This window comes from Phycodurus eques, chromosome 1, assembly GCF_024500275.1.
Source record: "Phycodurus eques isolate BA_2022a chromosome 1, UOR_Pequ_1.1, whole genome shotgun sequence".
NCBI classification, from domain to species: Eukaryota; Metazoa; Chordata; class Actinopteri; order Syngnathiformes; family Syngnathidae; genus Phycodurus; species Phycodurus eques.
Window position 1 is genome coordinate 13,429,671 of NC_084525.1, and position 16,701 is coordinate 13,446,371.

Consider the following 16,701-nt stretch of genomic DNA (forward strand, 5'->3'; position numbering starts at 1 on the left):
TCGGAAGAATGGCAGAGGATCCCCAAATCCAGGTTTGGAAAACTTGTTGTGCCATTCCCAAAGAGACCCATTAAGCTGTATTACCTCAAATAGGTGCTTCTACTAAATACTGAGCAAAGGGTCCTAATACTTATGGCTGCGTGATATTTCAGTTTTTCTTTTTTAATGAATCTGCAAAACTTCAACAATTCCGTTTTTTTCTGTCAATATGGTTTGCTCTGTGTACATAAATGAGGGGGGAAATGAACTTAAATGACTTTAGCAAATGGCTGCACTATAACACAGAGTGAAAAATTTCAGGGGGTCTGAATACGTTCCATACCCACTGTGTGTGTGTGTGTGTGTGTGTGTATATATATATATATATATATATACTGGTTACCACATCTGCCTCACAGTTCTGAGGTTCAAATCCCAGCCGGCTGTGTGGAGTTTGCATGTTCTCCCAGTGTCTGCGTGGCTTTTCTTCGGGTACTCCGGTTTCCTCCCACATCCCAAAAACATGCGTGGTAGGTTAATTGAACACTCTGAATTGCCCGTAGGTATGAATGTGCGTGCGAATGGTTGTTTGTTTATATGTGCCCTGCGATTGGCTTGCGACCAGTTCAGGGTGTACCCCCCCTCTCGCCCGGAGATAGCTGGGATAGGCTCCAGCACACCCGCTACACCTAGTGAGGATAAGCGGATAATATAATAGACATAGTACACCACTTATTCATTGTCTTCTTATGCTGTAATATGTAAGACGATCGTGTACGTGTGTCTTTGTGTAGCAAAATAAGTTAGATGGGAAAATAGGGTCATCTGGCAGTAATGGAGGTCAATGTACAGGAAGATGAGAGAGAAAGCAAAACACAGCTACACCCTTGAGCACGCCTTCATACATCAAAACACACATGCACGCACGTACGCGCGCACACACACACACACACACACAGGAGTAGAAAGCACAAGTTTAGCGCTGCATAATGTACAACTCCATAAAGCTTTGGGAGCCATCCCTACTTTTTTTGTCTTCTTTCACTCTCACCATCCTTTTCCTCTTCCTGCCGAGCTGTGTGCCTGATATGGAGGTGCTTGGAGCTGCAGAATGCTTGGGAGAGAGCAGGTGGTTTTATGACGTGGTCATGTATTGGCACCACTTTTAAATCAAGGTGTTTCCCTGGTCTGTGGCGCCTGTTTAGAATTAATCTACTGCCTCCCACATTACCACCAAGCTCCGTCTCTGATTCTATATTTAAAGTGGCACCTCATCTACGCGTACGCTACTGTGAGGTGAAAGGTGTCCGAGGCTCATTCAGATCTGCCACGGCCTACATTTAATTGTGCTGGTGCAACATAGTTGAAACTCTGTGTGAAATGTAGATGAAAAAGGCCGTGTCTATGCTGCTTTGAAGAGGTTTTCTGAAGTGTTTTCTTGAACTGTGAGAATACTCCACGAACAGATGCTGCATGCAAATGTAGTCAGCAACCCGTCTTCATTTATGCTTCCACCTCCACTTGGATTATAGTGCACAAGTAGTCATGCATAATAGATACACGGAGAGGCCCTGAGTTCTACTATGAAAACAGAAGCAGATATTTGTTGACAAATAGATATTATGACTCTCACAACTTGTCAGGTCTCTAAAACTTTCAACCTGTGAGCGGAATCAGAGTACCTCGCTTCATTCCAGATGGAGCGCCAGTCCTCTTAGTCCCTTTTTGTCTTTCACCCAGGAGGCGCTGATCATGGCCAGCATGGAACACCCACACCTGGTGCGCCTACTGGGTGTCTGCTTGAGCCCCACCATCCAGCTGGTCACTCAACTTATGCCACACGGCTGCCTCCTCGATTATGTGCACGAGCACAAGGACAACATTGGGTCGCAGCTGCTGCTCAACTGGTGCGTCCAAATCGCCAAGGTGGGTGACTATAATCGAGAAGGAATCCATAAAACTCTATCTGAGACGTTTATAGGCTATTTACTTTTTGACAAGCCAAGCCTGGCCTTCCTATTGTTCCTCCTAATGATTGGTTTGCATCTTCTGGTGTCGCCTTGGTGCTTTGGTTCATAAAGTCTTGGTGAACAGTAGATTGTTATTTCTTGATGTCGGGATGACGTGTGAGACATTAGCTCAAGATCGCAAGCTAGCAAAATGTCAGTGTCGAAAGCGATGAAAAGATAAGTTGATTGTAAATGTAGGAAGTACGAAGAAGAGTGAAAAGAAAAATATGCATTCATCCTACCTGCGCAAAGCGGAGGTCCACCGCGGCTGCCAGAGGTATGCCGGGCTTTGTTGTGCTTCGGGGGAAGGAAGCATCGCGAGGAGCACCTCTCACCTGATCGATTACAAAGCGACGCTCAGACAGGCTTGATGTGTTTGAAGTGACGATGTGTCCTGCAATTCACATTAGTTGTCAACACTATTTTCTTTATTGGGCGATTAACGTCTGCCCCTTATGTAAACAGTTACAGCCGCCGCAGCCGCCGTTTTGTCGCCATTACTTCGCATTGAATACCACATTTCGATCGCATGGTTCAGTCACATGGGCAATCAGTGTCTTTCTTGTGATGTCATTTCATGTCACATGGGTTACGTGACCAATCAGATGCTTAAATACTGTAACAAGGGAGTAAAGTGAGCGCTGTAGCAGCATTTTTTCCCCCCGCCATGGCGGTGTAGCAGCCCGGTCATCATCAGGCCTTGACAAACGTCATCTGGCGGTCCAGATATAATTGGCTGAAGGCCAGTTATTCCACAGGGGCCGCTAGTTGGCAACAGCTACTTTATATTATTCCGTCTGAATTTTTTTGATCATGTCACAAACAATTTTGTTTAATCCTTCGTGAGAACTCTTACAATGTTTGTTTTTAGCTGCTGCTGCTTTCCTTGATCTACCCGTTCAATGTATGTTACTTAGTACACCTGTGGTTTCTTTCTACTCCAGAGCATGGTTGTACTAAGCTTTGGTTCATGTTTGTGCAATTCCTTTTATTGGTTTTAAATCTTCTCCCAGCTTCACAATTGTTTTTCTATGGGTGAAAACACAGACAGTGTTTTGGTTTTTGTGTTGGTTACACTTTTAAATGGCATGAACGGCACAGGAAAAACACAAATCTGAAACTGAGTGAAGACGTCCAGTCAGTGGTGGTCTTACGTTGAATTATGCCCTTTGCCCTTGAATTTTGCCCTGCGCTGGTCTTCTAGTAATAACTACATGCCGAAATAATACATCCATCCCTCCATTCATCCATTATCTATACCACCTATCTGTACAGCGTCACAGGGATTTGGAGCCTATCCCAGCTGACATCAGGTGAAAAGCGAACACCCTGGACTGGTCACTAGTCAATCACAAAACACATACTGTAGAGGCTGACAGCCACTCATTTCAAGTGTACTGAACTGTTGATGTTTGTTGAAGATGTTGCACCTTTAATCCAAAAGTCTTCTTCAGTTCTTTAGAACCATTATTACCGTTGGCCCTAACAAGCTGTTTAGCCACAAGAGAATAGAATGACTGATTGGTATGCTATCCACACCAAACCCTATTGTTGAGCTCCAACAGGAAACACATCCTACGAGGCATAACTAGAGGGACTGCGCACCGAGAATTTAGAACTGAAGAAGCCTTTTGGATGAAAGGTGAAATGTCTTCGACAAACAACAGTCGGGTTACCTTGAGTCAACCTTTGCGGATTACCTACTTGGATAACATTTTACTGAACAAATTAGATAATCGGTCCTGCAACTTGAGTATGGCTCCTTGTCTTTTTCACCATGGAAATCCACTGCAATATCAACAAATTGGCAAATTAGTATGTGCTGTGATCAGTACTTCTTGACTTCTCTTTTAATATAAAAATATATATCAATGATCATTCACCCATTCATCTATTTTGTATGTATTTTATTCTGTCCAGAGAAAGCTAGAGTTTATCCCACCTGACTGAGTGAAAGGCTGACTTCACCCTGGACTGGTTACTAATCATTCACAGGGCGCAAACCTGACAAACAAACACTCAAATCCACATATTCTGGCAGCATTGGGCTACATTACACTACCAGTGACCCCAGTTGACCATTCGTGAATACATTTATCTTGTCGAAAAGCTAACAATAGCATATCAGTTCATCCTTTGTAAGATACACAATATTTTCAAAAGGAACAATCAGAGCTAAAATTTTCACTGACTAAGAAATAGTTTTCTGAGGAGAAAGATAATTTCTTTCTAGTGGCCACCCCTACCCCCTCAGCCAGCGCCACGACAACTGCACAAATACTAGCCGTATGTGGTTTCTGACCCAGGCAGGAGACCTCTGTGCCGCAAATAGATTGGCCGCGGCCCGTCGCTAGGCACTGACTCTCTATCACTGAGTGTTTTGGGCATTGAGATAATGGCTGTCATTAATCTACAGCCACACTCAGAGCTGCCTTGCTGCCACACTTGCACACACTTACACACTGACTGACACTTGCATCAACACACAAACACACTCACACACACACACACACACACACATAGACACACACACAGATAATGTAGCACAGCTGAACCGCTTTCAATCTTGTAATTCATTAGTTTGTTCTTTTCTTTGCTCACCTGTAAACACACACACGTCCCATCTCTTTTCCCACTGAGGCCAACTGCTCCGTTTAAAGAAGTGAAAGTTTGCCCTTTGAACATTACCCGAGATGTGCGCGTGTGTGTGTTTGGGGGGGGAGTCTCAATGCATGAAATTGAACAAAGCATCACTCCTTTGCTGATTCTCTTGTCTGCTTCATCATTTTTCACTTGGTTTTGGATTATGAATGGAATAATTAGGTTTACCATGTATTTTAATGAACAAATCAATCCCTGAATTAAATGTGGGATTTGGGCTGAATAGGCCAAAGGGCTGGGGGAGTCATTTAATTTGGCTCTCCAACCGCTGTGGTGCTCTGTGTTGCTCTCACAGCCTGTCCATAGGCTTTACATCTTACAACCTGAAATTAGAGGTGCTGTGACGATGTGATGGTTTTTCCTGCCCAAAATGACCATCTTGACCGTCATCAAAGAGGTTTGCTCAAGTGTATCAAGATTGGTGAGAATACTCCCTGTGGCTAGCTGACATTTGCATAACATGCCCTGCAGCGACACCCCCTACACCCCAGACCCCCGCGCAATTCATGTTGTCAAGCAGAGCTGTCACGTTCTGGGTGGCGTTTTGCTGATTGACAGGGCTAATGATGGTGCCAAATATTGACCTTCTCTGAGGTAAACCTGATGCAGTACAGTACTGCATTGTAGTAAAATATTAATGAGAGCCTGCATAAGCAATGGTATGACAATTTAGATTTACTCTGTGTTTTGCTTTGCCAATGTGAGAAAAAAAACTGAGATTTTTTTTCTTTCGCGAAATCACCTGTCACCTTCTCGTAGAGGGTAAAGTACAATATAATCTTAATGTACATGTGTGTGTGTGTGTGTGAGGTTTGCATCCTGCAGTGGTTTCCCCTCCGCCATTCCTCTTGCACCCCACAGACCCTGTGGGAGGAGATCCAATCTGGTTAAGATTTTGTCTAGTTTTCGAGGTGTCATTGACTTCGCTGCTACCCTGTGCTGAGCAAACACATCTCTACAAGACTCATTACCAGTATTACCTCTACCAAGTCAAGACAAGGTTTGGCGAGGGGCTCATGATTTGGTCACAGTTAGTTAGTTAGTTAGTTAGTTGAGTGCTCCAGTATTTAAAGTATCAATCCTGTTTTCAGTTTTTGAAGAAGTAATCTTGTTTTGTTTGATGTTTTTCATGAAGTAATAATGTAAGAAAAATGTTGCTATCATAAAAACCTTTGTGAATTGTACATGTGACATTTATGTAATCAGCTTGGTGGATTAGTAGTTAGCACATCCGCCTCACAGTTTTGAGAATAGTGATTTGAATCCAGGCTCATGGCCTCATATGCGGACTTCGCATATTATATAATACTTATGTTACGCCAGTTTTCTCCCACATTCCAAAAACATGTATGTTCGGTTATTTGAAGTCTCAAAATTATGCTGAGGTGTGAATGTGAGTCCAAATGATTGTTTTTCTATCTTTGTCTATAGGTGCCTTCTTATTGGCTTGCAACCAGTCTAGGATGTACCCCACCTCTCGCCCGAATTCAGCTGGGTTCGGCTCCAGCACACCCACAACCCGAATCAGGATACGCGCTATAGAAATGGATGGATGGATGTTTTAGGTCATATTTGAACTTTTTATTAATTCCTTTATCATCACACAATGTGACAGACGAGTAGTGTTAATAGAAAGAGGTTTGCTGAAAATTCTTAAATGCCATTTTAGAGTAAACAAATGTTTGCTGGTGGACAGTAATAAAGTAAACAATATAAAACTAAAATAGACAGAAGTACACAGTCTTTGACGATGTCTGATGTGTGACCAGTGGAAAATATGCAGATTACTGAATGTCCCTTTCAGGCTATTTTCCTCACTGTTCCAATACATTTGGAGGACAGTGAAGTTGTAAAATTGTTTTGCGATTACTGTTCCGTAATTCAAGATATAAATTATCTTCGTCAAGTTGCCAAGTTTTTATCAAAATGCATCTCTAAGCAAACTGTATCATTCAGCATGTTGGTGGCCTGCATTGATTCTGAATTCTGCCTCTTTACACAGCACATACATGTAAATGAACATAAATATTTTAAAGTGTTAGTGTTGGTTCTTGATATCAGACCTGTTGCATTATGGCAATTATTAATAAAATATAAAAGCTAGTTTCTGAGTGATGAAGACACTTGTTAGTGTACTGAAAGGCAATTATAATTAGTTAAGTGGGGTGCAATATGACTTGTGTCTGCAGCGTCCATGTACATAGCAGAGGTATGAGTAATTGCAAAAGTGGCCTGAGATATACAACCCCAATTCCAATGAAGTTGGGACGTTGTGTTAAATAAATATAATAACTGAATAAAAATAAAAACAGAATACAATGATTTGCAAATCATGTTCAACCTATATTTAATTGAATACACTACAAAGACAAACTGTTCAAACTGACAAACTTTATTGTTTTTAGCAAATAATCATAAACTTGGAATTTTATGGCTGGAACACGTTCCAAAAAAGCTGGAACAGGTGGCAAAAAAAACTGAGAAAGATGGGGAATGCTCATCAAACACCTGTTTGGAACATCCCACAGGTGAACAGGTTAATTGGGAACAAGTGGGTGCCATGATTGGGTATGAAAGGAGCTTCCCTGAATCGCTCAGTCATTCACAAGCAAAGATGGGGCGAGGTTCTCCTCTTTGCGAACAAGTGCGTGAGAAAATAGTCGAACAGTTTAAGGACAATGTTCCTCAACGTACAATTGCAAGGAATTTAGGGATTTCATCATCTACGGTCCATAATATCATCAAAAGGTTCAGATAATCTGGAGAATTCACTGCATGTAAGCAGCAAGGCCGAAAACCAACATTGAATGCCCGTGACCTTCGATCCCTCAGGCGGCACTGCATCAAAAACCAACATCAATGTGTAAAGGATATCACCACATGGGCTCAGGAACACAACACCCAGAAACACCGCCGGCTTCTCTGGGCCCGAGCTCATCTAAGATGGACTGATGCAAAGTGGAAAAGTGTTCTGTGGTCCAACGAGTCCACATTTCAAATTGTTTTTGGAAATCATGGACATCGTGTCCTCCGGGCCAAAGAGGAAAATAACCATCCAGACTGTTATGGACATAAAGTTCAAAAGCCAGCATCTGTGATGGTATGGGGCTGTGTTAGTGCCAATGGCATGGGTAACTTACACATCTGTGAAGCCACCATTAATGCTGAAAGGTACATACAGGTTTGGAGAAACATATGCTGCCATACAAGCAACATCTTTTTTAGAGACGCCCCTGCTTATTTCAGCAAGACAATGTCAAACCACATTCTGCACGTGTTACAACAGCATGGCTTCGTAGTAAAAGAGTGCGGGTACTAGACTGGCCTGCCTGCAGTCCAGACCTGTCTCCCATTGAAAATGTGTGGCGCATTATGAAGCGTAAAATACGACAACGGAAACCCCGGACTGTTGAACAGCTGAAGCTGTACATCAAGCAAGAATGGGAAAGAATTCCACCTACAAAGCTTCAACAATTAGTGTCCTCAGTTCCCAAACATTTATTGAATGTTGTTAAAAGAATAAAGTGATGTAACACACTGGTGAACATGACCCTTTCCCAGCTTTTTTGGAACGTGTTGCAGCCATAAAATTCTAAGTTAATGATTATTTGCTAAAAACAATAAACTTTTATCAGTTTGAACATTAAATATCTTGTCTTTGTAGTGTATGCAATTAAATATAGGTTGAACATGATTTGCAAATCATTGTATTATGTTTTTATTTATGTTTAACACAACGCCCAACTTCACTGGAATTGGGGTTGTATAAAAAAAATTGTTCTGCTGTACCTATAATTCTTCCCAGCAAAAAAATAATGAGGCATTGTGCTAAATAAAACTTTGTGAACCAAATAAAATCCGTTATCTTAATGAAGTGTACACTTTGACAATTTATGCCAGTAATAATCGTAATAACAATTATTTTTATTTATAGGTGCCTTACAAGGTCACCGTACATACATAGTTAAAAGAAATCAAGCAAAGCAATACAAATAACAGAACATAAAACATCAATTAAAATGCCAAATGATATGGGAAATGTTACAAGAGAAGCTGTATTTTTGTAGTGACTTGTGGGGGAGAGCAAACAGAAGTTGCAATAATCCACGTGGGAAGTGACGAGGTTATGAACAAGGACAGCAGCAGTGTGGGGGGTGAGGGATGGATCGAGGCTATTGATGTTCTGTAAGTGAAAGTATGCAGACCGGGTGATGTTTTTTGTGTGCTTGGAAGGAGAGTGTGCTGTCAAAAATCAAACCCAGACACTCAACCTGAGGAGAGGGGGAAACAGGAATTATCAAGTTTAATGGAAAACTATAAATTGTGGCGAGCATGAACTTGGTACCTATGAGTAGGATTTCAGTTATCACTGTTGAGTTGTAGAAAGTTGGATTTTTGCGTGTTTGAGTTCAGAGAAGCAGTCAGTAAATGAAGAAGAGTGGCAATGGGTTTGGTGGAGAGGTAGAGCTGGGTGTCATCCGCGTAACAGTGAAAGTGTAAATTGAATTTACGGAAAAGGTAGGATATAGGTGATAAAAAGAAGGGGTCCCAAGACAGTGCCCTGGGGGACACCAGAATAAATGGGGATGGATGGGATTTGAATGATTCAATTTGAGCAAAGTGGGTCCGGCCAGACAGGTAAGAACTGAACCACTGGAGTGGTGTGTACGTAATCCCAATGTGATGGAGTATGTTCAGGTGGATGCTGTGGGAAATGGTATCAAAAGCTGTAGTCAGATCAAGGAAGATGAGGATGGTGAGTAAACCAGAGTCAGTTACCAGGAGAAGGTAGGGAATTAGAGAAACCTGTGTCTCCATTGATTGGCTGAAGCTTACAATGTGCCCACAGAATGCATTTTATTTACAGTATGCCCTAAGAATGCATTTTATTTATTTTTCATCCACTTTTTATACTGCACGTTATTCATACAGTAGGAACTTAAGGCCAACAAGGAGACAAACAGTGGTGATCCATCTTCCGTGATTAATTTTCACCAGACTTCATTATAATGCACTCCCATATTTCATATTTCAACTCGCAGATTGTCAGGAAGCGCATCCTGCTCAGCAAATAGTATGACCTGCATCATAGAGACCGAGATAGGCGCACCAGCACAAGAACATAGTGATCCCCACGTGTACGTGTGGCCCTGCTGATGCAACAAAATGAGGGAAGTGGGCTCAGGGAGAGGTGATGGCGAGAGCTGGCGGAGGAGGGATAAGCCCCCTGGGTCTTTCTAATTATCTGTAAGGATCAGCAGTGCTCAAGGATGCGTAAGGGGAGGGATTTGACTGCCAGATCCACTGGGTAAGAATGCCTGATTGGTTCGGTCACCTCTCTCCCTGCACAGCCATTACCGATGGTGCCTGCAGCCGAGGCTCATTAGATACAGGCCTGTGCGCACAGGCAGATGAATGGCGGCAGCTGACTTTTTAAACATTCTCCTGCGACTATCTTTTTTGTTTTGTTTTTAATCTGCTCACCATTAGGTTTGCATACACACAGACAAAATTGTTGGTTCGCTTTCATTAAATAAAGCGTCATGTTATTTGTGGCTGAATGTTGACTGAAATAACTTGAGGCTGATGAGACTCGAATTTGCCAAAATGTATATTGACAATCCAAAAGGCATATGGGAGCACACTTCAAACCTGAGACAGCTGGAGCAGTTTACTCATGAGGAGTGGGCCAAAATACATGTAACAGATGCACAAGTCTCATTTAGAGAAAATAATAGAAATCCTTTGATGCCAGTGATTCCCTCAAGAGGTTATACAGGTACAATAATATGAAGTTAAGAGTAATGTAATTTGTGTCCAGGCCTGCTTCAGTATTTGCTTTTCGAAAAGCATTATGAATTTCAGTCAGTTTTGTCATTTTATTTAAGTATAATTACTTTTGTCTTATCAGTGACCACTGTGTTATGTTTTTCTTTACTGGAAGGGTAACAATATTTAACTTTTGTGTCCAACATGGAAGGAACGAATGGTAAACAAATAAGTAGAATAGCACTAGCAGACCTCCAAAACAATCTTAAGCATGTCTGTCTGACTTCTTTGATAATCTAACTTTTTAACAGTAAATATCCAGTAACTTGAAGAGGGCTGTTCAATTTTGCAGTCTGATAGATTTGGAGTAGGCCTACTTGTGCAACAAAGACCTGACTCCAACCCAAAAGACAAATTGTTGTTGTTGTTGTTGTTGTTTTACACGGATTTGTACATGTGGTTGAGGTCATTATTTAAAAAAAAACAAAAAACATTGACAACAATATTTTTTGTGAAAAGAAAAAAACAAATTTTCACTCAAGCCACTACAAGAGTAGATGACAAAATGCTGATTAAGCCTATCAGCTTCTGAAGCATCTTCTGAAACAATCTATATTTTTCAATATATATTTTTTTTAATTTAGTGACTACCCTATACATTCCCGCACTGTATCACTTGGTGGTACTCTGAAATGACAGCGGAAATGACCTACGAACAGGCAGACCCATATATGGACAGCGTGCAGGTCGACTGAGTTATAGAGAAAGGAGAAATTATGCAGGGTTGGAAGGAGGAGGACGACAAGCATTTAGCCTACGTCATATCGAAGCGATGAAGGCTTTGTTGTAATGCTGAATTTCAGTGTTAGGGGGCACCAGAAATCACAGTTTATATCTTTAAATTTAAGAAAATAAGAGGTATCTGTTCCCTTTCTACACCCCTGTCATTAAATATTAATTCATTTATAATTAGTTACCTTTGTTGCATTAGCTACCCCTGAGGACGCCACCTCTGAAAAAACAAAAAAACAAAGGCACTTCCATGGATGTGGGGACCTTCCACATCAATGCTTTTTATTGAACATATTTTATTATAGGGTCTCTGTCAGTCATGGACCCTTAGATTCATCATCACTTCCCACCCTTACGGTGACCCTGGCTCTCCCCTTGCGTCACACATGGCAGATGTAATCGACAAAATGGGAACATAATTATTTCTCCCGCATCTTTTCTCACAATGAAAATTAACCAGTGATTAAAAATTTTAACCGTTCAGTGTCCCAGCAAGCAGCAGACAAATTACAGGCATTACTGAGGTTGAACACAGCAACCTGATGGTGCTTAGCTGACTGAAACAAAGACGGTCCTCCCCTAACACCTCAGAGCTGAGAGCTGAGAGCTGCTGAGCTGTTGGTGAAACCCTTCATTTCCGTAATCACCACTGGCAGCTAACTTCATCCTCACGAATCGTCATTGTTTAAAAATGACAAGTGTGTGTGTGCATACGCATGTGTAAAGCTTAATTTGTCCTCTTTTTTTCACTTGTTTCAGCTAAAATGTTTCAGCTGAAAATGGCCCAAAGGCCCAAAATGGCCCAAAATGGCCCAAAGGTGCATTTTTAGTGTCAGACCGAAATACTTTTACCATCGAAATAAAACTGCCAAAACTGGACGTTGTTATGACTCAAGCAAAAACCGCGGCCAGCGTGCGGTCGTGTCCATTATTGTTTAAAAAAAAAAACATCACGAATTGTCATTGTTTCTTGTCTCTTCTTGGTCCTTAGCTGACTGAAATGGCCCAAAAGTGCATTTTCAGTGTCAGACCGAAAGACTTTTGCCACCAAAATAAAATGTCCGAAGCAAAAACCGTGGCCAACATGCGATTGTGTACATTATTGTTAAATAAATGAATAAATAAATAAAAGTGTCAAATCCACATTGAACAGTCGCCCAACCTCGCTGCTTTCTGTTGTTCGGGTAGTAAGGAAGCAACCTGATGGTGCTTAGCTGACTGAAACGAAGACAAAGGGGGAATGCTTGTTGCACCTCTTTGAGCTACAGCTAACACGCCTAAATATGATGCAGAGCAGCAGAGGTGAACATTCGCTTTGTGTCCGGTGTCAACCCAGCATAAGTGACTATCGGAAAAACATGGTGGACGAGCAAGTGCTCCTACTGGCAGAAGTTCATAAATACAGACATTTGTATGCTTCACTGAGAAGTGTAGTATTGTTCATATGATGTATGTCAAACTGGTGGTCTACATCATCATCATATGTGGCCCGCGAAAGCAAATCAAAATTGCTCATTGTGTTCTGGTGTAATACCATTGAGATATTTGCAAGCATTTTTTTGTTACCAATCTAGTGGAAAAACATGTTTTTATAGGCTTCTGATTTCAAAACTGGCTATTCATCAATGTGTTGTGTATACTGTATGTAATTACAGGATATGAGGTAATCTTTCATTTATATGGATTCACAGTTGTAGCGGCTCTCCGAGGGAAGTCATAACTACGATGCTGTCATCAACGGAACAGAGGACAGGACCCAAAATGCACAACTCCAATACAGATGGACAGTTTCAAAAAAGAGAGGTTTAATATACGAGCAGAGGTCAGTACACAGGCAGGCAATCTGAAAAGGCAACAGTATCCAAAAAACATGAGGCAAAGAGGCATGGTCAAAAATCAGAACAGGGTCTAGTCTTACTATGAGTCGGTGACGTGGAAACAAGGAATGCTGGAACGTGACAACAAGGTACAACGAACTGGCGACCAGAAAGAATGAGACAGGAGGTTAAATGCAAGGGGTAATTAGGGTAAACGAAGCACAGGTGGGGAAGATGCTCTCAGGAGCAGGTGTGTACGAGACAGGGGGAAAACAACAACCAGAACACACACCCATGACAGATGTGGCCCATGACAAAAATGAGTTTGACACCCCTGGTGTAGACGCTCTACACTGCCCCTTATAGTCTGGGAGAATGTCGTCTAACAGCGAGGGCAAGCCGCACAGAGTATAAGCACTGCAAAAAGTGTTACTGTTTCTAGGTTTTTTGTTTCTGTTTGATGGGTGAACTGGTCAAAATAAGTTTTGAAAGATGTGGAAAGAGATTTCCAGATGGTTATATTGTAAATATGAAATGTGTTTAAAGATTTATTTTCTTGAAATTTTGTGGGAGAGAGAGCACTACTCTGTAAAAACCGAATAGTACGGAAACTAGGACATTCAAAAACTGTACTGTAACTTCAAAAGGGTCAATGAAATGTAATGGTAGCATTTTAATGAAACCTCTCAAGTTAAAGCTGAGTGTCTATTCTTGAATTTGAATCACATTATTTTATATTAAATAAATCTTTGTGGCATATGTTCAACTGCCTTGTAACTGTAGATTTATATATATATATATATATATATATTGGTATTTTCTCCTTTTATGGCACTACATGTACCAAAACATTATTGGCATTGCCCAATGCTGTGACATTTGGGAAAGATCTTTCTGCCCCGTGCAGGGGTTAGAGCTTGAATGATTTCACATTTGGTTCTTGAGTGAGATTTCATATGACTAATAATACAAACAGATATTCTACACTCACCTCTCACAGCCCATGCTTTGAGTAAATGGTTTATACTCAAACTCTTAGCTGGATAGATAGGTGCATTTTTTTTGCCAACACTCTGACTCAAGGACAGCTGACTGCAGTGAAAATAGGCGGAAACCTTCACTACAGAACCACAGCTCACATTCACCGACTGTTCATTAAATGTCCAGCGTTTTGGAGCTCAGGGAAATAATACCAGACAGTACAGCATATTTTCTGAAGTTATTTTCCCCCATCTAATATAATATGGAAATTGCTCCCATGTGCTTTTCAAATCTTATATATGTACATTTTTCATAGCAGTATTTTACAATAAAATTTGAATTACTTCTGAAATGTGACGCTGACTGTCTCTGTGGGCTGGCCTTAATTTCTATTGCACACGAAGCACTCAGGACATGACAGACGACCACCTGGGCCACCTGGGCAGTCCCATTGTACATATTGCTTATCACACTGGTCCCAGTCCTCAGCGTGAAGACAGGCTCATATTGCTCACATTGTTTGCATTTGCAGAAGGAGAAGGGGGTTCAAAGGGAGATGGATGGGGAAACTAGAGCCTCGTCTCTTGGTTTAAAACTAAGTATCCTGCCATTCATGGATACTGTGTAGGCATAGCCATACATCAAAGAGCGGTAGCATGATTAGCTTCATGTTGCCTGTCAAGAGTGATAAAATAAAAAGTTATTAATAAGTAATACAAATGTGCTATTTAATTCTGCAGCAGCAGACTCACGCTAGCAATAACGATGTGTCTTTCACCCCAGCATGGTTTAGGTGGTAGAGTGGTCGTCTCCCAACCCGACGGTTGTGGGTTCCACCCTCAGCCCTTGTGACCATGTCGAAGTGTCCTTGAGAAAGATACTGTACCCTAAGTTGCCCCTGATGCTGCGTCATCAGTAGGTGAATGAGGAGAGAGTGTTAAAAGCGCTTTGACGACCTTGAAAGTAGAAAAGCATTATACAAGTGAAAGCCCATATACTATTATCATAAAAAAAAAATCATCCATTCAGTTTTGCTCAAAATCGAAAACCTATTCAAAGTCCACTTCAAAGCTTCTCACTTGACAACATTGTTTCTAATACAGCATCTCTCTCCCCACTGTTCCACTTTGTCTCCAGCGATGCTTTTATCCTCTCACCCCCGACCCCTCCCAATAACCCAAGACTCAACTTTCCAATCTTTTCTTCTCACCGGAGAGAAGGTGCCGGTGGGTTGGACGCCAGCCTTGACCTTGCGTGGTACCAGCTTTAGAAAGAGAAATCGACAAAGATGGAAAAAATAACCTGATTTTCTTCCTGCATGCTGGTCACCATTGGGTCAGTGGAACAAACTGCATCCTTCCTCCACCCATTAAACAAGGATTTAAAAAGAACTCAGCAGTGTGTTGCTGACAGCGTAGCAGGACCAAAACTTCATCGTAGCTTAATTTCCCTCACAGGATTGACAAAGTATATCTATCTATTCTAGCCATACTATTTACATGCTTCATTTTCACAGTATGGTCTTAAACAATTTATTTATTTATTTATTTATTTATTTTTTAGTACAAGTGAGTTTACTTGTAGGGTAACTAAAAAATAGAGAACATTCCTGTGTAATGTGCTGTGAATTGGATACATGATCAGGAATTATGCATTCTGCCATTTAAAGGTTGTGACCGTGTCAGCGGGATCTTCGGATGGGCTGCTTCTCCTCATCGTCCATTGGTACGCTGCTGTTTACTGCCCAGAGTGGCTGAAAGTTAATTGGCTCCTTGAGATGTTGTACATTGTGCTGTCAGTGCGGTGGCCTCCCCTCATTGCCCCATCACGTTCAGTCGAAGTGTATTAATGCACTGTGTGGCCCATTGATTCCAAATTCCTCACAAAGTCTGCATCGGGGATAAATATTGCTCGGCACGATCGACTTCCGGCTTATTGTAATCAACGTGGCTATTGATTGCCAGCCTAAGCTCCCTTTGTGCAATTTATTTTAAATTCACTTTCAGTAGTAGGGGCACATTTTGGCAAAGAAAGAGGCTACATAATTGTGAGCCTCCGAATAGGAAATGGTGGACATGCGAGCTGCAAGTGGTAAAATATATCTTTCTTTAGTGTATAGGTGGTCCCTGTCAATGTGTCTGTCTCAGCAAGGCTGGGCAGATGATGGATGAGGGTTCATCTGGTGGCGGGCCTGCCGTCGATCGATTTTATTCTAGCATTTGTCTGGGGAGGAGTCGGGCATCTCAACAGAATGCAGCTTGACATGTGCGCACACGTATCTCGTGTTTTCCCCATCAGTGATGAGTCTCCTGTGCCAACAGACACGCAGTTGACTGTGTTTATTGTCTGAAGAGCATAATGACTGTCTCACTCCTCCCTCCTCACCAAGGTGTTGTTATTGATCCACCTGCAAAGTGGCTTCAACTTGTTTAACATCTTGGCTCAAACACTTCAATTGGCCCAGCCGGCCTCACCTGGCTGCACTTTGATTTCTTCAGCAATGAACACATGGAGCAATATGTGTCAGGTATGCATGCATTTACCCCTCTACAATCGTGTGGTTGTTCGTGCTGAAAAAGGCTCTTTTTGTGTCCCTCCTTCATCCAGTCCATTGAGCGATAAATGACTGCAAAGCCAAGTCGCTTCTGTCCGCCCAACGTTTGTTGTTTCTGCTATAAACAAGCTTTGGTATG

The 16,701-nt window shown here is 41.7% G+C and overlaps 1 protein-coding gene across 2 annotated transcripts in view; it reads left to right on the forward strand.

The window, feature by feature from the left end:
• LOC133405123 (receptor tyrosine-protein kinase erbB-4-like) overlaps nucleotides 1–16,701 on the forward strand; it is a 199,175-nt gene that overhangs the window by 169,414 nt on the left and 13,060 nt on the right. The window contains exon 20 of one of the 2 annotated variants that reach the window (XM_061681842.1): nucleotides 1,720–1,905. In XM_061681842.1, coding sequence (XP_061537826.1) covers nucleotides 1,720–1,905 — 186 coding nt within the window. The remainder of the gene's footprint in view (nucleotides 1–1,719; nucleotides 1,906–16,701) is intronic. The other variant, XM_061681933.1, reaches the window with a different exon arrangement.